We start from the raw sequence: 22118 nt of genomic DNA on the forward strand, positions 1-22118 counted from the left end.
GATATTTAAGTGAATGACATGGGGCTTATTGAACCATTTCTCTTTGATGCAAGTTGATATTTAAGTGAATGACATGGGGCTTATTGAACCATTTCTCTTTGATGCAAGTTGATATTTAAGTGAATAAAATGGGGCTTAGTAAGATTTGAACCATTTCTCTTTGATGCAAGTTGATATTTAAGTGAATGACATGGGGCTTAGTAAGATTTGAACCATTTCTCTTTGATGCAAGTTGATATTTAAGCATTTAAACTTCAAATTTATAAGGAATTTTTATAATCATAAATCAATTTAATATACAGTTATTGAAAAATAACAAATGCAATATAAAAATTTATAACAATACAATAAGTTTTATCAATTTTCCTAATGGTTTAGATAATAATGAGCTAATAGATGCCATTTTACTAGACTTCTTGAAGCATTTATACATCTTATTTACTTACTTAGACTTAGCCACTTTCCTGCCCTTTGGCTTATTGGTTGGCAAGCTGTTTCTATAAAGATCTGTCACTGGCAATGTCTGAAGCCTCTTCCCACCTGGGTCCACTGCTCTGAGGTCCTCCATGGAAGTGTGACGGCAAGTTTTATGAGAATGTCCCTGTTTGCGCTTTCCTAGTATTGGCCTGCCCAAAAACAATTAAAATAACTTTTACGTTACTTTTGGGTTATTGATCCCGTCTGCAAATCCAGGAGCCTGGTAGTTCTACTAGAAACAGACTATGTGGCATTAGTCTTACATAAATGATAATTATATAGTATATATTACAATCAAACTGAGTTTGCGTAGTCATCTGAAACACTGCACTCATCCTTAATCTTTGGAATCAAAGACATTGCCAATACAATCAAAACAGCATAAGTTACTGATATAGTAGGCCTACATAACAAAAAACATTAATTAGAATAAAATTTGAGTAAGTTTCTTTACTTTCAATAAATGAGTTATGACTCGAAAGGTGTATAATCATTATGTGAGTGACAAAGTTAGGACCTTTGACTGAAGTCTGATGGTGGTTTTGCAGTAAACATAAACAAGTTATACTCATGACAAGGGGCATAATTATGACTTAGTTTATGGACATCACAGGTTTTTTGGTAATATTTTGAAATAGTATCTTGGAATAAATATTAAATTTTTAAAAATATGCCTTACAGTTTAGAGTTATTTAGGCCTACATTCTTTTCCAGAAAATGCAACATCTGAAATACTTCGATTTTTTAACCTGTCCCAATCCAGTATTGAATTGCAACAGTGTTTATGGAATACACAGACAGCACTGAAGAGCATTAGAGATATACATCAATCTTTACCTGATTGTCCTTGTATTTCAAAGCAGGTATGATTTTTTTTTTGGTTTTATTACATTAGCTATCAGAAAACAAAGTGCTTATGGGGTCTTTGCTTACAAGTTATCATGTTTGTCAAGTTGATTTATGTGTTCTTTGGGCGTATAAGTGCCAGTTGGAACTTAGACCTTCCCACTTACAAGAGTTTCTAAAGACAATTAGAATCAGCTTCAAGGCTAGTAATAACATAACAAATGATGGAAAATGCTTTATAGGCTACTAAAACATTTGAGCCAGAACAACAAATAGTATCTACACTTGGTTGGCATTTCCTAAAATCAAAACCTTTGTCTCATATATGTTATCTTGGCATCATAACATTGCCTTCTTTATTCCTCTCTATTACCTGGCAACTTGGTCTTCATTTCAATGTCTTTCTACTTTTTTCTACACAGTTTTTGTATATAAACCACAAACAAAAAAAAGCAAAACTTCTCATGCAACTATCCTCTAATGAAATTTTTGTTTTTATATGAGTCTCTAAAGTTGTAATTATATTTTTTTTTAAAAATCCCTCTGGTGTAAATCATATTATTGTCAATTTTCCATCAAGAGATATACATTAGCTTGTAATTCTTACAATTTTGAAGATGTTAAAGAAAACAGAAAAATTTCTTTCTAAAACAATAATATATAGGCCATCTATTTTTTCTCCAGTTATTGTTGTAATTTTATTTTATTAATGGTTCCTTTTTGAAATTTAGAAAGCGATTCACTTTAATTACTTGCAGGCTGAAGTGGATTATAGATTTGTTCAAGATACTCCCCAATCTAAGTGTTACAGTAGCAGATTCTCATACAAAGTTTCAAATGAGACATTCTTTCAATATTGTTGCTACAATAAGTAAGTACCTCCTCAGTATCACAGATCGTAGAGTTTAATGGTATTTGTGAATGGCTGCACTTAGTGGAAAGTTACGAGTTTTTCTACATAGTTCGATGATGACCACTTTTGTCATCCAGGGGGCTGAGGGTTTTGTGCCTCCTCATGTGGCTGGTGAGACCTATGTGAAGGTCTGGCTGCACACTGGGCAGGTTATTCCATATAAATAGTTGCATGATGTTATAAATCAACAATGTTTATGTATGATCATGGAAAGCATGAGGTCACCAATGTTTATGTATGATCATGGAAAGCAGGAGGTCACCAATGTTTATGTATGATCATGGAAAGCATGAGGTCACCAATGTTTATCTATGTAAATAAAAATAAACTTTATAGAATCCTAAATGCTGCTGGTAAAATCATTGGCAAAAAAGTAACCCCATTGGGGCATTTGTTTGAGACCATCTATAAAAAAGATAACAAGATCCTCGAAATAAAGAATCACCCTTTGTGTCAGGATTTTGTGATTTTACCATCACAAAAGAGATACAAGACACCGATAGCAAAAACAAACAGACACAAAAACTCTTTTGTTCCCCTGGCAATCAAAGCATTAAATAGGAACAACCTGGTATAAACTTTGTCACATGTAAATTATGAGTGAGTCTGGTGTGAATGTACACTTTGGTTTCTTATAGTTATAATGTTTTTTGTTTGGTGTAATGCACAAATTGTAAGACAAATTTCCATAGGGACAATAAAGATGATTATTATTGTTATTATTATTATTATCATGGAAAGCAGGAGGTCACCTATGTTTATGTATGATTGTAGAAAGTATAAAGTCACCAATGTTAATATATAATAGCAGAAAGTTTGAGGTCATTTTTGTATATGTATGATTGTAGAAAGTAAGAAGTCATCAGTGTTTATGTATGATTTTAGAAATTATGAGATCACCTTTATTTGTGATTATATTTCTCAACAAAAGTAAATTATCTGTTTCGGGGATCTGAGGATTTGATGCCCCACCTGTTCCCGTTCAAATATTTTTCTGTTTAACCATCTCCTTGATGCTTGCATTCACTTCCATCCGTTTCTTTAATTATCAAATCAGTTAGCATGATCATAAAATCAGAAAGAAAGTTCTTTTCCCGATAACAAAGTCTATAGGACTAATGAAGTAGAATCTAACCAATATTTATTTGGAAAAACACCCAGATATTTGGATATAAACCTAAATAATTGGACAAAACCCCAGATATTTGGACGCACACCCAGTTATTTGGACAAACATTCATAGATATGACTTCATGTCCAATAGTAAATAGCAAAGGTAACTTAAGTTAGGAAAAGATAATATGTACATTTTGAATGTCTTTAAATCTATGTACATATAATAGCGATGGAGTCCTTCTGAAGAATACTAAAGAGGCTGGCATTCCAATGAATGATTCCTCAACGAATCTGTTAAACAACGCTTATCAGAGCTGTTGTAAAAATGACGGGGACACCTGCAACTGGCTCTACACCCAGCTCCCATCATCTAACTGCTCCATGTATAGAGAAGCCACACTGGGTAAGTTTATAATTATCAAACATGTTCATAAACATAAATGCCAAACCAATGGTGACAGTATCTTTTGGTTGCTATGAAGTCTTTTTATCATTCCCTCTGTCTAAGGTATTATGCAATCAGTTAGATGACTGTTAATTCACATCCAACATGAATTTCAAATGTTTCAAAAGAATTTATTAGAAAGCTCATCATTTTCCTATAATATTGAGTCCACCCTACTCTAATGACATACGGTTAGTTGTGTGCTGACCACATGATACCCTCACTAACTGTCGACCTTAACATCATCTTTACACACTCTGCTCTGTAGATTGCAAGGTCTGATAGGGGTATTCCTTTCTTCATTTTCTCTATTCAGGTTGCACATTCATAAGCAAAAACAGATGGAAAAAAAATGGAATGGATATTGACATAGTTTCTAATGATTTTCCTAGAAATTGATCGATTATCTTTGGGAAAAGAATTACTAGCAAGTCGGCCACACTGGGAATACTCTAGTTTGATCGTTATAGTTTTTCAAAGTACAAAAAAAAAATAACTTAAAATTGACTGGAGGACTAGAAAATCTTTATCTTGAACAATTATGTCTTCTGGAATTTCGGCATGTAGCCTCTTTTCGTTAAAGCATTAAATAAATGAATGTTCAGTAAAATTTTGCTCATCGCCTTCTTAGTCTAGATATATATGACTATCATTACAAAGTCTATTAGATCTATACATTATCTTAGCTGGGATGTTTTCTCTGCGGGGGGATATTAAGAGCTAAATAATTGCTCTAGAAGATGTACAGAGGAGGAATTCTTTTTTTTTTTTTAAATATTTTGTTTATTTCTCTTCTTTTTATAGATATCTGGCAGACACACCATTTGTACTATTGAAAATAATAGCCTAACCTCAAAACTATTTCTTAAAAATGTGTTCTATTAGAATGCTTTTTTTTTTTTTTTGTGAAGAAAAGTTTGAAATCTGGATCAAAATTTTGGTGTTGATTTTTTAAAATATCCTTTTTGATGTTTTTAAAATTTCTTTAGTTGCTGAGTTTGGAAATTCTCATGTTAAAACATTTGATAGCAACAAGTACAGCATTCAAAGTATTGGTGACTTTGTGGTCTTTAAAACAGAGTGAGTGCTTGTTAATATCTTAAACATCACTGCTAGTCTAGCCATGTTAACTTAAGTACTATAACATCACTGCTAGTCTAGCCATGTTAATTTAAGTACTATAACATCACTGCTAGTCTAGCCATGTTAACTTAAGTACTATAACATCACTGCTAGTCTAGCCATGTTAACTTAAGTACTATAACATCACTGCTAATCTAGCCATGTTAACTTAAGTACTATAACATCACTGCTAGTCTAGCCATGTTAATTTAAGTACTATAACATCACTGCTAGTCTAGCCATGTTAACTTAAGTACTATAACATCACTGCTAGTTTAGCCATGTTAACTTTAGTACTATAACAAAAATGTCATTCTAAAACCTGATTTTTCCATTTTAAGTTTAATCTGTTGTCTTTTTAAAAAAATTCTTTAACTTGAATGAATTGTAATCTTGTTTTATACAAAAGCGGATACATCTTGCAAGGAAGGACAAGTACACAAGAGAACAAAACAACATACTTCTCACAGTATGCCTTGAAAGTAAGAAAACTAAACTTAGGCTGCAGCTCACTAAATGGTTTTGACTAGACTGTATGTATGCTTTCAAACTTCTCACTTTTAGTGGTAAATCAGAAGGCTGTAATGTTTTTACAATTCATTTTACATAGGATTCCCAACAAATGAAATAAATTAAAAAGGTGAAATATTTAGATTGGGCATGGCCAAATCCCATCCAATTTGAAAACTACAGCTCACTGCTAAAACTTTTTTTTAATCATCAGGTTAAATCCATTAAGTGTGCTAGCAGCCTTATATAAAAAACAACAACATATCTTTATAGATGAATCATTATTCATTATCTTTTATTATTCTAGGTCAGTTAGGTTCTAATCAATACAAACACTTATTTAATAGTAAATATTTATGTTTTTCTGAATAAAATATAGTTAGTTTGTTTTTGTTGAAATGATTGCTTACTTTTAGGTTAATGAGCCTGCTGCCAGGATAATCTTCAAACCAGACAAAAATAATCCTTCATTCCTGGATGTCAACCAGACAACACCATCATCTCTCTCTCTGGCTGGTTTTAGTCTGCAAATGATAGACAACTACACAGCTGCATTTATCACTAAGAGCTGGACTGTTGAAGTAAGTGTTGCACTTGATTGATGATGGCGGCGGCTTGATTAAAAAATAAGTTTCTATCTATATGCATGTGAAAAATATAAAATTGAGCAAACTTGTACACTGTAACTAAAAATTTTTTTTTTCAATTTAAATGTAATTGAAAATGTGTTTTTTTTAATCCTTTTTACTGAATGTCCCTATTTATACTTCAGTCACATTGACCTGCTAGTTCAATACCAAGTGGACACTATCATACTATAATTTTCACCTTCATCAATCCCTTAGTCAGTTGAATTGTTGGGGCACCACATATAATCTGTCCACCATTTTTTCTCAGTTCCTTTTTGTCAGTTGCCTCATGTAGAATCTTTTTCAGTGACAGGTCTGTCCAGTCTTTGATGTTGTCTTCCCTTTGCTTTCTTTGTGTGACTTCTTCTTTTTCCTGGTACTGTTCCCTGAAGGAAGGTCTTTGTGATATAGACATAAAGTTTTACTTCATTGACAGTGTCCTTCTTTAGCATCTCAATTCTATTGCTAGGATCCTTTTCTGCAGTTAGCATCCAAGATTCGCAGGCATACAAGAATATGGCCATTATCAAGGAGCACATCAGTTTATGTTAGTGTTAATGCTATTTTAAATAGCAAAAATTTTAACTGATGACTTCCATTGTTTTTTATTTCCTTGTAAGTTTGTGAACAATCTTTCTATTCCAAATCTCCTACAGAAGTGCCAGGGGTGGCAGTGGATGGGGTTTGATCTCTGTATCATAGTGATGACAGTCTAGAGCAGATACCACATGACCATCCAAAACATGTTTATACAAATTGTTTTGCAGAAAATATGTCAAATATTTTATAGTAGTTTGCTTTGTGACTATTACTAGGTGCACAATGATGGAGGTGTGCTGTATCACTGGGTATACATCTACAGCAATGATTTTACCACTACTGGGCTGATGGGTACATTTGATTCCAACAATACAAATGATTTCCTGTTTCAAAATGGATCAACAGTGTTTGGAACAAGTGACGAATTGGAAGTCAGCATTATCAACAAATTTGTGGACTCTTGTAAGAATATGCATGTTCTTAATTCTAAATTCATAAAGAACAAATGTGTATGACCAAATTAGAAAGACATTTTGGAACTATTTGTACTTAATTTGGTAGATGAACTTCTCATAAATTACAATTTAGAGATCTCTTTCTCTTGTTTTATTGCTGGAGATATTTCAGCGAAAAAGTGTTTTAAAAGTAATTTCATTGTCAAATATTCATTGCAACTCTGGAGAAGTTGTTAAGGTCATCATTTAATTCCATAACAGTATAGCCTAAGTGTTTACCTAAATAAATTTATTCATACTTGGATATTTCTTTCTCACTTTCATAAACAAATTTAGGGAAACTAAATGGAAACGACTCTTTGTTGGAAGGAAGCCCAGACAATATTACCTTGGCATTTCCAGTTGTGGAGAGTTCTGTTTCAAAAATAAAGAAACTTTTAAATAATACTGAGGATGAAGCAAAGGTAAATTGTTGCACACTAATCATTTCTATTCTGTTTTTTGCTTTTGATATTTTTATTTTCTTCAATATGTGAACATTACTTTAATTATCAATAAAATTTAGGTATTATTGTCATGATAAAAAAGTATGAAATTCAATTAAGCTGAAAATGTTTCTGCAATTTCTATTATTTCTGTATATAAATAGAAAATAGAAAAGACACCAATTCATAATGAATGAAATGAGAAATTATTTTATGTTCTTTAAATTTAATCCATTTGTAATGTAATATTCTGATTCTTGGAATGAAATGGGCAGTTCTGTCTTGTCCCTTTTGCTGTCATAAATGTATCAATTTTTTATTTTTTTTTATCAGTATGAACTGCAACATACCTACCAGGAATCTGTTGAAATTTTACATGTATTCCATTAATAGTTTACAATGCAAAAAGGGTATTTGCTTTTTTCACTCCTTTAAGATCTGAGATGCTCAAACTCATAGAGCAGTGTTTCCCAAACTTTTTCTTTAATGGAACACTTTGCACATTCTGAGTATTTAGTGGAGCACTTTGCTTATATTTTATAATTCCAGTAGTTCGTAGAACACCTATTCAGGCCTCGGGGAACACTAGCGTTCAGCAGAACCATAGTTTGGGAAACACTGTCCTAGAGCATAATGAAGATCTGTTCTATTTCCTCCACAACTTTTTACCCTGATGCAGCCATTGATATAAGTTTGAACCATTCTTTACCCCAGGTTAAGAAAAATGTTCGGCACTGCTCACTAAGCTTAAAGGGCTTTTTGAAACAAAGCCTGAATACACTGGCTGACTTAGGCTTAGGTCCTCCTCACCATTTGGCACATTGGGCGGCAAGCTATCTCCATAAAGATCTGTCACTGGCAATGTCTGAAGCCTCCTCCCACCTGGTGTCCACTGTTCTGAGGTCCTCCATGAAAGTGTGACCCTAAGTTATACGAGGATTTCCCTGTTTGCACTTTCTTCGTATTGGCCTCCATATCTTTTTTACTCTTGGTATGCGTAGCTCATTTTGTCCGAGAACATGTCCTGCAAACCTCATTTGACACAACCTTACTAAGTGTTCCAGTTCACCATAGGATTTCCTTGTTTGAGACCCAATCTATATAACTGTTTAGTTATATTAAATACATGGGCAATGACTCCATTTTTTGTTTTTAAGTCATCCACGTTATAACTCAGCCAGTTAGGTCATTGTTTATCTTTCTACTTAACACTATTCTTTATGTCCTTCAACTTTAAAGAATATAACTTGAGTTCGATGTATTTAGTTCTAAGAAATATCTGTTTGGCTCCCTAGCCTAAAGTTTGGAGCCTGCACATCAACTGTTGTCCTGCAGGAGGTTTAGGTTAGGATAAAATAATTCTTTGTCTGTAGGACTATCTGAAATGTATAAATCTGTTCATTGGTAAAGTAAGTGATGTTCAAAATTTTTTTTACTGATAAATTCTGCACAAAAAGAGAATAGAAGATAATAATAACTCTCTGTGTTTAAATAAAGGCTAATGAAATTTGTGGAGAGGAACTATTTTGTTGGCAAGAATATTCATTAACAAAGTCAAATGCATCAGCTATCAATATCATAAATCAAATCAAGAGACTGCAAAGTCGTCTGAATAGTATCTGTAAGTAAATAAATATATAGCTTCTCTTTCATTGTCAAAGATGAACAAAATCTTGTTTCATCTGTTTGTATACATAGTTAATAGTTTGTAATATTGTTAATTCCTTATCTGTTTGTTTTTGGCTGCTAAATGCATGTTACTAAAAGTCTTAGATTCAAATCTTTTAGTTTATAAATAACTCCAAAATGTGAAATTTAAAAAAATTAATCAAAAGAGATTTATTTTATTATGTTCTTATCTTCTGAGTTAGATGTTATCGGTTTAATTTTGTTATGTTCTTATCTTCTGAATTAGATGTTATCAGTTTAACATTTTTATGTTCTTATCTTCTGAGATGTTATCAGTTTAACTTTGTTATGTTCTTCTCTTCTGAGTTAGATGTTATCGGTTTAACTTTGTTATGTTCTTCTCTTCTGCGTTAGCGGTTGTCAGTTTAATTTGCCTAATTTTCAGCCTATACTCCGCCAATGTTTAAAGAGATGGTCAAGGTGATCAAGGTGAACTCAACTCAAGTCTACACTTTGAAACTGGAGCTGGTTGGAAATGAGACTGCTGCTTTTGCAGTGGACAATGTTTCCAGCTTTCCTGGGATGAAATTAGGTTAGAAAAATAAAAAAAACCTACTTTGTCTTGTCCTTGATGTTTTAGAATATTGTTATGTCTTTAAAGTTTGGTTAAGAAAATTGATATATATTTAGTCAAATCTCGTAGAAGATAATACATTTTGGAAGTGAGTAGGGCTCAACCCCTGAACCATTTAGTGAACAGTTCTAAGTGCATACCACATGACTCGGCAGCCATAAATGTCAAAATATGTAAAAAAAAAAAAAAAAAATAATAATAAATTTTAAAAAATCTAACCTTTTGCAACATACAATGACTCAAATTTTAAACTTAAAATAACATTATGATACTTCAGTGAATGTGTGTTTCTTATAATAATAAATAATGAAAGCTATTTGTACAAAAATGGCAACAACTGTCGGATAAGATTTCCTGTTTTTCATTCATTTCATCTTCACATTTATAGAATGAAATATTTGTATAAAACATTTATTTTCCTTTAATAAAGGATAAACATTGTAACAGGTATAATTTTTTTAAATTGAGATATCATTAACAATTAACCAAGTTTTCAATATACTTTATTGCCAGCATTTTATTGAGTGTTGAGTTTCAATGAAATATTTACCTCAATACAAAGAATATCCAAAAGAACCGTAGTGGCTTTTACCATCATACCGTTCACATTTAGTACTTTCACAGGAGATGATGACATTCTGCTAGTAGTATTTTGTATTTTAATGTTTTTATTAATCACATTTAATTATTTTTTAAAAAATCCTCTTTTAAAAGAAAATGCAACTTTCATGTGGAATATAAGTGGTAGCTTAGAAGATCTCAGGAAGAGGGTCTACCCTTCAAGTTTGAAGTTCACAGCTAAAGACTTTCAAAATTTAATTGCTGAATACAGACCTGACATATACTTGTGTTTGTGTGGGGAGACTACTCAGTGTGACTTCAAACACAACCCTGTGGAGGATGTAACTGGTGATTCACTTGGTAAGCTGCTTACACCCTTTATTACTTAGAGTAATATTTAATACTTATTGGATACAATTAAAATGTATGCTAGTCGCTGGTCAGCTTTGTTTTGGTTGTCTCTTTAGAATGAGTTTTCCTGATGTTTTGTTCATTTCTTCATTTTACTTAGCCCTTTGATTTCACCTTTAACTACCATATTAGTTTTAATATTCACTCCTAATAGTCTTTTTTCCTGTGTTCTTTGTCTGTCCTAATGTTGATTGATGGTGTCAGCTGATCTGCTTGCTGTATCGCTTACGTAGGTGTGATGGAGGCTAAGTGTTAAAGTGCTTGGCTTCCAAACCCGGGGTCCCGGTTTTGAATCCAGGTGAAAACTGGGATTTTTAATTTTGGGATTTTAGGACGCCCCTGAGTCCACCCACCTCTAATGGGTACCTGACATTTGTTGGGGAAAAGTAAAGCTTGTTGGTGGTTGTGCTGTCAACAGGGCACCCTCCTTAACCATGGGCCACAGAAACAGATGACCCTTACATCATCTGCTCTATAGATTGCAAGGTCTAAAGGGGAAACTTTACTAGGTGGGTGTTGTGCTTTGTTTCTGCAAGGTAGTGTGTGGTCCAAGAAGTTATAACACTGAAGCCATAAATCACTCATGCTTTTTTTTGCTTGCTAGGTTCTGCCCTGGTTATTGTTGCTCATTCTTCATGTTTTTTTTTGTTGTGGCAATGAGGATTAATGCAAAGTTCAATGAGTTAGTGGCCAATATGAGAAGGATTTTCTTCTCTCTCTAAAAAAAATAGTTACAATGTCAAAGTCAATAGACCCAGGTCATCAGAATGCCTTCCCTTCATTTGTGAAAGACTTTGGTAAACTATGTTAAAAGGACCCAGTTCATCACCTTTCCTTGTCTTTTTATCTTTTGTGAAAGACTTTGGTAAACTATGTTAAAAGGACTCAGTTCATCATCTTTCCTTGTCTTTTTATCTTTTGTGAAAGACTTTGGTAAACTATGTTAAAAGGACCCAGTTCATCACCTTTCCTTGTCTTTTTATCTTTTTTGAAAGACTTTGGTAAACTATGTTAAAAGGACTCAGTTCATCACCTTTCCTTGTCTTTTTATCTTTTGTGAAAGACTTTGGTAAACTATGTTAAAAGGACCCAGTTCATCACCTTTCCTTGTCTTTTTATCTTTTGTGAAAGACTTTGGTAAACTATGTTAAAAGGACCCAGTTCATCACCTTTCCTTGTCTTTTTATCTTTTGTGAAAGACTTTGGTAAACTATGTTATGCCAAGCATTTCAAGAACACTTTGCAATTAATTAATTGTGTTTAGTTAATGTGTGTGCATATAAGTAGGTTCTAATTTTAAAATTAAAATTTTATAAAATACAGAAATATATTTACATCCACTCTCAGGCAATGTCAAAAGTGTACCATGCATTTGTGATGAAAAGAAAAATGGCAGGTACTGTCTGGATGATGCTGACATCTGCAAAAACTGCTGGAATACATCTGGATGTAACACAACATTGGATAAGTACTGCCCAGCATGCCCTGCAGGTTTTCAAGGAGATGGATTTCAATGTTTAGGTATTTTTAGAACTATTTTCTATTACCTGCCCTAAAGTGTGTTAAACATTTGGCACCTTTTTCTTCAAACACTAGAGAAATTCAAACTAGACTAAACCATGGTTCAACCTTTTTTTTTTATACATCTACATTTAGAAGCAAAAATTGTTACTTTTACCATCACTTCTTTATGGTAATTAGTTGGCAATAAATAAATATGAATTAAATGTACTTAGTGAACCATTGTTTATCACTTTGAGACAACTAACATCTTTTGAAGAGCCATATCATGAAAGATAACACTCTTCTCAAATCGTAAATGACTATTCTCACCCATTACACCGCAGCTATACCAGATCTGGATGAAGTAGCTGCCAGGGTGTACTTTCTTCCAGATTTTTTTAACACAACTTGCTTTAATGTTTAAAATTGATATTTGTGTATTGCACATAGCAATCAAACTACATTTCAATCTATTCACATCAGTCAAATTATCAAGCTTCCTGCAGTCCTCCATATTCTCTGCCATACTTAAGGAGTCAACCTGTATCCGTTATATTGGTTTCCTTTCTAACTTTACTATATAAACAGTTTAAACTCTTTCTCTCCTAACTAACGATACCTACGTTGATTTGACCCCATTTAATTAAATTAATTTTTGGTTTTATAAACTTTGATTTGTGTTATATAAAAATAACATGCATTCTTCTATAATTATATACCTAATATAACATTTCCTGAATACATACAAAAACGTTATTGAAGTTTAATCATAACAGGGTAGTGAAACACAAATGAGCAAAATGAATAATTCCATCGGAATGTGGAAAATAATTATGGAGAAAAAGAGTTAAATTCCTAGCAGCTGCAAGCTTAAATGATTGTCTTATTCTGCCTTATATTCTGTAGAGAAATGTTCTCTGATATTGTGTATATGTTCTTAGTTGGATAAGTCTTAATCAAAGTTTTTATTTCTGTTGTTCAATATTCAGACATTGATGAGTGTGGCACAAACAATGGAGGCTGCCAGCAGAACTGTACTAATAATATAGGATCATTTCAGTGTAGCTGTTTTGGTGGTTACAGTCAGAATGGAACAGTTTGCACTGGTATAACTTGTGTTTGCAATATTGATTTTTACTGCCATTATCTTTCATTGGAAAAGCTGGTCACCATAAATCACCATTTTGTGTTTGATACTTTGTTAAGTTAGAAGATTCTCCCCCCCCCTCCCAACAAATCTGGGGGACAAAAATTAAACATTTTAAAGTTTGATAAATTTTAGTAATTGAAATGATGTAAGGAGCTGAATTTAATGTTTTTTTTATAAAAATTTGTCTAAAAGAATATTTCAAATGAGAGCTGGATCAGGGTAAGGCCATTACAAGAGTAACATTGCTATTGATGCACTAAATCAGCAGTTACTTCATTTTTAGCATTACTATTTGGGAAACGAGCTAATATAAATACACCTGGTGCATGCACTCAACTGGATATGTAGTATTAGTTTTTTTGAATTCTAATATAGTGTTTTATAAATGGCTTACAGAAAAAAAATCTTTACAAGAAAGGCCTATCTTTGTCAGCACAAGAAATAATTTTATGTATTTTAAAACATATTAATGCTTATGGATGGGTTTTTAAACCAACACCCCCCCCCCCCCCCCCAACATTCAGGTGGATTGTAAAGTCTTAAAACTAGTTTATTGTTCACTGTCAAAACCAGTAACCAAAGCTGCAAACTCAATATTTTCCATGTTAATACCATTATACATAATGCAGCACCATTACAAAAATAAAAAGATACATTACTTTACATATCAATCAAATCAATCATCACTAAGCTCAATGTAACATACAGATTAGTGAGAGCTTAATGGGTCTCTCACACAAGCCACATTTGACAAGAGTGGAAGTATGAAGGTCTATTACTTAAAAAGCATTCAACTCATGCTAGAGAATTCATCTATGGTGGAGAAACTCTAAATAGCAAGCTAATGGCAACATTAAAGTTCAATGTGGCAACCTTCACATTCTTTAGTTTAGTGTTAAAAAATTCCCAAATATTTGAATTTAAAGTTCAAGATCTAAAAATGTGACCCATTTGTTTTTCAGATATTGACGAATGTCTAAACCAAACTACCTGTAAGAATGACTTCCAGCTTTGCACCAATTTTGATGGTTCCTACAAGTGCAATTGTATGCCAGGTAGAATTGGGGATAGTTGTATTAAAGGTGAGTTTTATGGTGTTTGCATAACCTTTTTTTTACATTCATGCCTAAAATCTGTATCAATGCTTCTCATTCAAACATGCAAAGGAGTTTGTTATATATATTAGTTTTTTTTTTTGGTCATTGTTGTTATGATTTCATGTCAGGTTCCTTTTTAGGCTCACTACGTATTACTTTCGAATGAAACACTGTGGATTGATAGTAAACACTTATTGATAGCAAAAATATATTTAAAGGAATCCAGAATATCAATCCTTCTTCAAAATAACAATTTTATTATTTGTATAGGTAACATTCCATACTATCAAACAAACATCAAATCTCTTCTACTTTATGATAACAACTGATTGATTTCTCTCTCATACAAGGAAAACTCACATTCAATCAAAACCATCACATTCATACATGGGGATATAAACAAAGGGATATAACTCTTTCATGCCAAAATAACAACAAAGAAATAACATATTCACTCTCACCATACCTGCCCCTGAAATGTTAAAAGTTGGAGTAGTAAGAAAAAAAAAAAAGATTGATTAGATCTCTTTGATAATAATAGTTAGAGCTACTTTCATGCTTATAGCATGCTGAGAGCGCTATGATTTAATCTCAATTGTGGACCAGTGGGTTGGGGGGGGGGGGGGTATCAGGGTGCTCAGTAAACACAACTCTGCTCAAGTCGGGTGTCGAACCTCGAGCCTTCATAGGTAGCCAAGTTCAAGTGTACTTAGCCTCTCGACCACGCTTACAGCTATACTTTATCTTGTAATCTAATAGTATACTTTTTTTTTTCCAAGCTCCCTACTCCTACTTGGGAAATATTGTCATTCAGAACCCTGATGGTTGGACTGATGAATTATTGAACAATGCTTCAGCAGCTTTCATAAACCTGGCCACAAAAGTTTCAACCAGTGTAAGTGAACACAGAAATACTTTAATTGTTGTTATCAATAGCATAAAGAGCACGAACACTTTTCTGTTCATATTTACATGATAGAAAGTAACGTACAAAATGACAGATAAATAAATGATACACTAATTAAAATCTAGAAGGACCAATTTCAGACCTTGTGGTCTATGGGGGCAGATGATGTAAAACTAATCTGTTTCTATTGTTGAGCCTTACAAGGGCGTCCATGTGACCTGCACAACAACCAACCCCATTTACCTCCCTAGTATATGTCATGTGCCCATTAGAGTTGAGTGAACTCTAAAATGGGGGGGGGGGGGGGGGGGGGGGGGGAGCGGGAGTAAAAAGTTCAAAACCTAGTCTTCAATGGGATTCAAACTCAAGATTCCTTGGTTTGGAAGTCAAGCATTTTACTTCTCAGCCACCATGCACCCAAAGAGTGTATAAAAAATTAAATGCCTTAAAATGAAAATTCTATTTAAGTTTAGTTTGTCAGTTATGTTCTCCACTGGCTGTTAACAGTGGGCCACAGAAACAGATGACTTTTACATCATCTGCCATATAGACCGGAGGGTCTGAAAGGGGAACTTTTACTTTTTATTTTATCATAGTGCCTTGAGGCTACATTATGCTTGGGGATTGAAAGTCTGCTAACATTTGGTAAACATGTTACACTTTCAGATAACATCAGCACTGAATGACACGTTATCTCTTAATTTAAAAAATGATACAGAATATGTGCAAGTATTGTACTTTAGGATATATGATACAAATAGCACATCCAACAGGTAGGTACCAAGATATTTTTTTATATATAGACACACATTTTTCAAAGTGTTTCTAATATACTTTAATAAACTACACAGATGCTTTAAGTGCATTCTTTCTATTTCCATTACACTTGTTTTCTTTGATTTAATGCTTTTCTCCTACTAAATATAATGTGTGTTATTGAAAGTACAACAGGCTGTAAGTTTTCTGGGAAACCAAAACTTCTCGACCTGTATGGTAACGTGTATGCACTATGCAAGACAGCAGGGTTTCTGTCCAGGGCTTTTGCAAGATAGGATTTAAGCCTCTCAAGCCCTCAATCAAATGAAGTTTGATGATGATGATGATTGAAAGTACAAATAATGATAAGGCATTGTCTTCAATTCTGAAAATTAAAGATTTGTGCAGTATTACATTTGACAATGCAGACCCAGTTGAGACCTGCATATTTTGCCACACCTAATGCAGACATAGCCTTTTCTGCTAGGGGTCTATTAAAGTTCTTGTCCAGTGACCTTTGTGAGAGCTCTTCATTGTCTCAAAGACTCAAAAGTAAAGTAGCAATTATACATAAAACACTGAACCATAATCTTCAAATACAAAAACAAAATTTAATAAAATACTCAGAAAGACACAAAGATAAAGGCACATTCCTCATCCCATATGCTAGGACAAATTTGTACAAATGCTCCTTTTTCCCTAGTGCTATTAGAGCATGGAATGGGTTGCCAGAGAAATTGCCAGGAAAACCAGTGACTTGGCAGAATTTAGGTCATTGGTTAATATGCATGAATGAATGCATGCCGCTTAGGATGTAATCATCTTCTTTTTTGAAGTAACGTCTATATTATATAAGATAAGATAAGTCTCTCAAAGCGACCATCTGCTGACACCAGTTTTCTTCTGTGTCTGTGAGGGTAAAATGGGCACATGAAATGCTCTTTATAGTCCCTCCAGGGGGCATCACTATTATGGCATTTGATTTCGTCAAAAAAGATTGTCTTTGGAATGCAGTAATCTCCCATATGAGATAGGTGTCTGACCCAGCACAACTGTCAGACAGTAAGTGTAGCCTCTACACTTATCAAACCAACCTTCAGAAGAACATGGTAATTTTAAAAGTACTTGCTAGCATATATACAATACGGAGCGCAGAATCTTTAGATGGAAGAATCGTGGCTTAGATGCTTCGTATAAAGTACTTAAGTCTAGGAGCCATACGGGAGAGTGGTGAAATAGATTTATTCTTTCATTCTCTCTTTTGGAGGGGACTACAAGTGCTGTTGGCCTTAGCCAGACAGTTGTCTATTTCTCTAGAGAGTTAAGCAACTTTCAACACTGTGCTGCCCATCTACACAAAGTGATTGGCCACATTAAGGGCATGGCTTTTCACACTGATTTGTGTAGCTGAGTAAGTTAGGAAACATGAGGCTGATAGCCTTAAATTGTTACTTACCAATTGAATGGGTATTAAAATCATACTTTATATTACACCACCCATATAGTTTAATCTAAGTGACCATATAGTTTAGTCTTAGGGACCATAAAGTTTAGTCTTAGAGGTCATATTGTTTAGTCTTAGTGACCATCTTCTTTTTTGAAGTAACGTCGCTATCATATAAAATAAGATAAGATATAGTTTAGTCTTAGTGACCATATAGTTTGGTCTTAGGGTAGTTTATTCTTAGTGACCATATAGTTTAGTCTTAGTGACCATATAGTTTAGTCTTAGGGACCATAAAGTTTAGTTTTAGTGACCATATAGTTTAGTCTTAGGGTAGTTTATTTTTAGTGACCATATAGTTTAGTCTTAGGGACCATAAGGTTTAGTCTTAGTGACCATATAGTTTAGTTTAGTGACCATATAGTTTAGTCTTAGTGACCATATAGTTTAGTCTTAGTGACCATATAGTTTAGTCTTAGGGTAGTTTATTCTTAGTGATCATAAAGTTTAGTCTTAGGGACCATATAGTTTAGTCTAAGGGTAGTTTATTCTTAGTGACCATAAAGTTTAGTCGTAGGGACCATAAAGTTTAGTCTTAGTGACCAAATAGTTTAGTCTTAGTGTACATATAGTTTAGTCTTAGGGTAGTTTATTCTTAGTGACCATAAAGTATAGTCTTAGTGACCATATAGTTTAGTCTTAGGAGACATAAAGTTTAGTCTTATTGATCATACAAAAGTGATGATACATATAATTTAATGTAAGGCAGAAGGCTGATTTTGAGATAGAAGTCAAATATTCTATTATGGAAGTTTGCTAGATTTTTTTTTTTTTCATATTACTTGTTTAAACACAGCCACAGTACAGTCTATAAATGTTTGGAAGAAAATGTAAACATTTTCAGACTTATGTTTGGTTAGATAATAATCAGAAATAATTTGTAAAATCTTCATGAGTGTTATTCAAACATATGAGTGCTATTGAAATCTCTCTGATATGTGTGTTTCCTAGTATAATTTCTATTAAATTTTGAGTCTTTTTTTTTTTTTGGATTATTCTTTTAAATTTGTCTATTTTGTCTAATTTTTTTTTTTTTTTTTATGTTTTGGCTGGTTTACTTATATAGGTGTGAAACATTTAATTATTTTTGTTATTGCTGTTGATGGTGCTTTTTGACTTTTGTTTATTTACAGCACTAATTTTTCACGTAGAAAAAGGGATGTTTCTCATGATACTCCTATACTTGCCACTTACATTATTCATCTAACCCAGAGCATAAAAATAAATGACATAAATGAGGCACTGAAAAATGCAGTCCAGAAATCAGATTGCATAAAGTCCTGTAGTTTTTATAATCTACAATCAGTACTACAAATTCCAAGTTTGGATTCGAAAAGTAAGGTGTCTTTTTTTAAAGTTAATATTTTTAGATTAGAGTTTGAGAAAATGTTTTCATGTTATAAAATGTATCAGTTTTTCATCATTCCTTACCCATTCTCTCAAAACTATGGGTGCGATGTTCTGACTAGGGGGTAGCGAACACATCTCATTTTTTGGCCTTTGTATGAGGCATCTTTCATGCAGTAGCAAGCTCTGTGCACTTTGGTCCAATCTCTTTCCTGCTACTCCGCCTCACATTCCACTAACTTGTATTTAAATTTGAAGGACACAAAATCGTTATATTTTCATCGTAACTATAAATCCATATTTTAATCAAGTAAAAAATGGCATTATTATCAATATTTCAAATTTAAATAATATAATTAAGGGATGTTGCTTCATCTTTTATTTAGTAGGACCGTTTTTGGGAGAGTCATCCACAACAAGATTGTCATTTTTTTATTTCAAGAAGAAATTTTACTATATCTCCACCAGCGCCGGTCTTAGGCATTATATAGTTCATCCATCGTGGTTCAATGATGATCACTTTTGTCATCGAGGGTGATAGGGCTTTGCACTGGGGGTTTGTGCCATGTTATGTGGCTGGTGAGACCAATGTGAAACCAGAATGTTAGGCTGCATAGGGCCTTCATTTGGTAGGGATCTCGCACAGGACTGAACCATAGGGTCCTGGGTTTGAATCCTGGTAAAGACTGTTATTTTTAATTTTGAGATCATTAGGGTGCCTCTGATTTCACCCAGCTCTGATGGGTACCTGACATTTGTTGGGGAAAAGTCAGTTGGTTGTTGTGCTGGCCACTTGACATGTTTGTTAACTGTGAGCCACAGAAACAGATGACCTTTACATCATCTGCTCCATAGACCACATGGTCTGAAAAGGGAACTTTACTATTGGCTAGTGCCACCTCCTTTACTTGACTTCATTGGTCTTGTAGAATGAACAAACAAATGAAAATCCCACTCTACCCAAAAGAAAAGATGAAAATAATAGAGTGTAAAATAAATGAGAATTGGACCAGCTCACATCCTAATTACAAGAAAAAGGACACCTATTATAAACTTTCTCGACATGACTAGTGCATAATTTTTCGACTCAGAACCGGACACAACATATGTTCTGGAAGCTTAAAGTCAGAATGAGCGAAACCTGCCCTTGTGGAGCATCACCAGTGAATGCTGACCATGTCCTTCAAAGCGGTATACTATATCAAGAGGTCCGAGCAAGACTTTGGCCCCCAAACCCTCCTATAGAACAAAAACTATTTGGGGAACTGCCTTACCTGGAAACCACTGTGCGGTTCATCTCAGATATAGAAATAGAACAGAAAAAAGGATCAGATAATTGTCAACGATCCTTACTGACTGATCTGAACATCCGACATGTAAAATGAGAATGAAGAAGAAGATTGGTCTTGTACTAGGTGTTTATAGGGCACCCCACCAAGGTTGTCACAGAGCTTCATAACAAAAGTTTAGAAAAGTAAAGCTTAATCCTTTAAGTTTGTTAATGAGAGATCATTGACAATTATCTTATCTTTTTTTCTGTTCTATTTCCCAACTGTGAAAAAGGCTATTTCTTTCCTTCTCTTTTTCCTTGTGAGGATATTATTAGCTCTAAAGAACTTTAAAACCATCAGACGGGAATATCTTTTGGTAAAAAAGAAATTTAGCTTCCAAGAGGTTCAAAATTATTTCAAGCTTTATGTATTTTTAGCTTTTGTATGTAGGATTCAAAGACATCTGAAGACTATGTATTTTTGTTTTTTTGTATGTAGGATTCAAAGACATCTAAAGTCTATGTACTTTTGTTTTTGTATGTAGGATTCAAAGACATCTGAAGTCTATGTATTTTTGGTTTTTGTATGTAGAATAAAAATAATAATCTTTATTATCCATAAGGAAATTTGTCTTGCAATTTGTGCATTACACCAAACAAAACAAAACATTATAACTATAGAAAACCAAAATATACATTCACACCAGACTCACTCATAATTTACATGCGAAAAGTTTATATCAGATAGTTGAATTAGATAAAATAATATCTGGTCACATTATGTATTTTCACTTGATGTATTTAGTATATCTGAGATCTAACTGTATATTTACAGCTGATATATGTACGATACTAACAGTGAATCCATGTGATGCACAGACAACCAGCTGTCAGTCAACTAACAACCAAATCACATGTGCATGTAAAACTGGATTCCAAAAGAATATTTATGATCCATTTAGTTGTGTTGGTAAGTAGATCTAGATGCAGACAATAACTAGAGTCTAGACTATTTTAAAAATATAACATTTAGTTTAACAGTAATGTATAAAAATCTATTTTTTTTCTTTCTTTAAAATGTTATGTTCATTTTTTTTGTGTTATTTTAATTTGTTTAAATTTTTGTTATTATAAAAATGGATTTATAAATTTGTTTTAAGTAAGTTTTAGATAGTGAATTTTATGATAGGAAAATGTATTATTTTTAACAATAATCTTTAAAATCTAGAAATAATTGCAAGTCGACATCAAAACTAATGAAAAAAAACAACACTGCAAATTGAAAAGTGATCACATAATATTAGAGGTGTATCGGATGTGGCTCGGGCTGAATATTTGGCTATCTTTCACTATCTGGCTTGGTGGAATATCACTGCGGATAGTTGGCCGGATAGTAAAAACGACAGATTGTACCCATTTAATGTATAAAGTGAACCTCGTTTATTTATATTTAAAACATAATAATGTGCTTAAAAATATGGCTTATATAAATACGCTCCAAACATCTTTCATCATAAAGACAAGTCATGTTAATATAAATAAAAATGAAACTTTACATTATAAATGCACTTTACATACAGAGCAGCAACGGCTGGCACTTTTTTTCACTTTGTTTTCCTTGACCTTTGAGTGGGTTTGTTATCATGTTAAGTTTTCATATTCCTTGACTTTGTCACGCTCACCAGACATCTGTTTAGCTGTGCGGGTATATCTCCAGAGGTAGAGATGAACAACTCCCAACCCCTTTTTATTTGTTTAGTCCATCTCATTGAGTTCAATGATAGACATGTGACCACAAGTCAAATACTTTG

At 33.2% G+C, this 22118-nt stretch overlaps 1 protein-coding gene across 6 annotated transcripts in view; it reads left to right on the forward strand.

Annotated features, from left to right (window-relative positions):
• LOC106055037 (mucin-like protein) overlaps positions 1-22118 on the forward strand; it is an 85287-nt gene that overhangs the window by 52308 nt on the left and 10861 nt on the right. For all 6 annotated transcript variants that reach the window (XM_056004488.1, XM_056004489.1, XM_056004487.1 and 3 more), the window contains exons 10-27: positions 1192-1340; positions 2082-2194; positions 3580-3755; positions 4787-4877; positions 5329-5401; positions 5846-6010; positions 6874-7060; positions 7390-7517; positions 9036-9159; positions 9613-9759; positions 10516-10722; positions 12121-12294; positions 13266-13382; positions 14389-14508; positions 15303-15418; positions 16097-16203; positions 18824-19026; positions 21143-21277. In XM_056004488.1, coding sequence (XP_055860463.1) covers positions 1192-1340; positions 2082-2194; positions 3580-3755; positions 4787-4877; positions 5329-5401; positions 5846-6010; positions 6874-7060; positions 7390-7517; positions 9036-9159; positions 9613-9759; positions 10516-10722; positions 12121-12294; positions 13266-13382; positions 14389-14508; positions 15303-15418; positions 16097-16203; positions 18824-19026; positions 21143-21277 — 2532 coding nt within the window. The remainder of the gene's footprint in view (positions 1-1191; positions 1341-2081; positions 2195-3579; positions 3756-4786; positions 4878-5328; positions 5402-5845; positions 6011-6873; positions 7061-7389; positions 7518-9035; positions 9160-9612; positions 9760-10515; positions 10723-12120; positions 12295-13265; positions 13383-14388; positions 14509-15302; positions 15419-16096; positions 16204-18823; positions 19027-21142; positions 21278-22118) is intronic.

This window comes from Biomphalaria glabrata, chromosome 11, assembly GCF_947242115.1.
Source record: "Biomphalaria glabrata chromosome 11, xgBioGlab47.1, whole genome shotgun sequence".
Taxonomy (NCBI): Eukaryota; Metazoa; Mollusca; class Gastropoda; family Planorbidae; genus Biomphalaria; species Biomphalaria glabrata.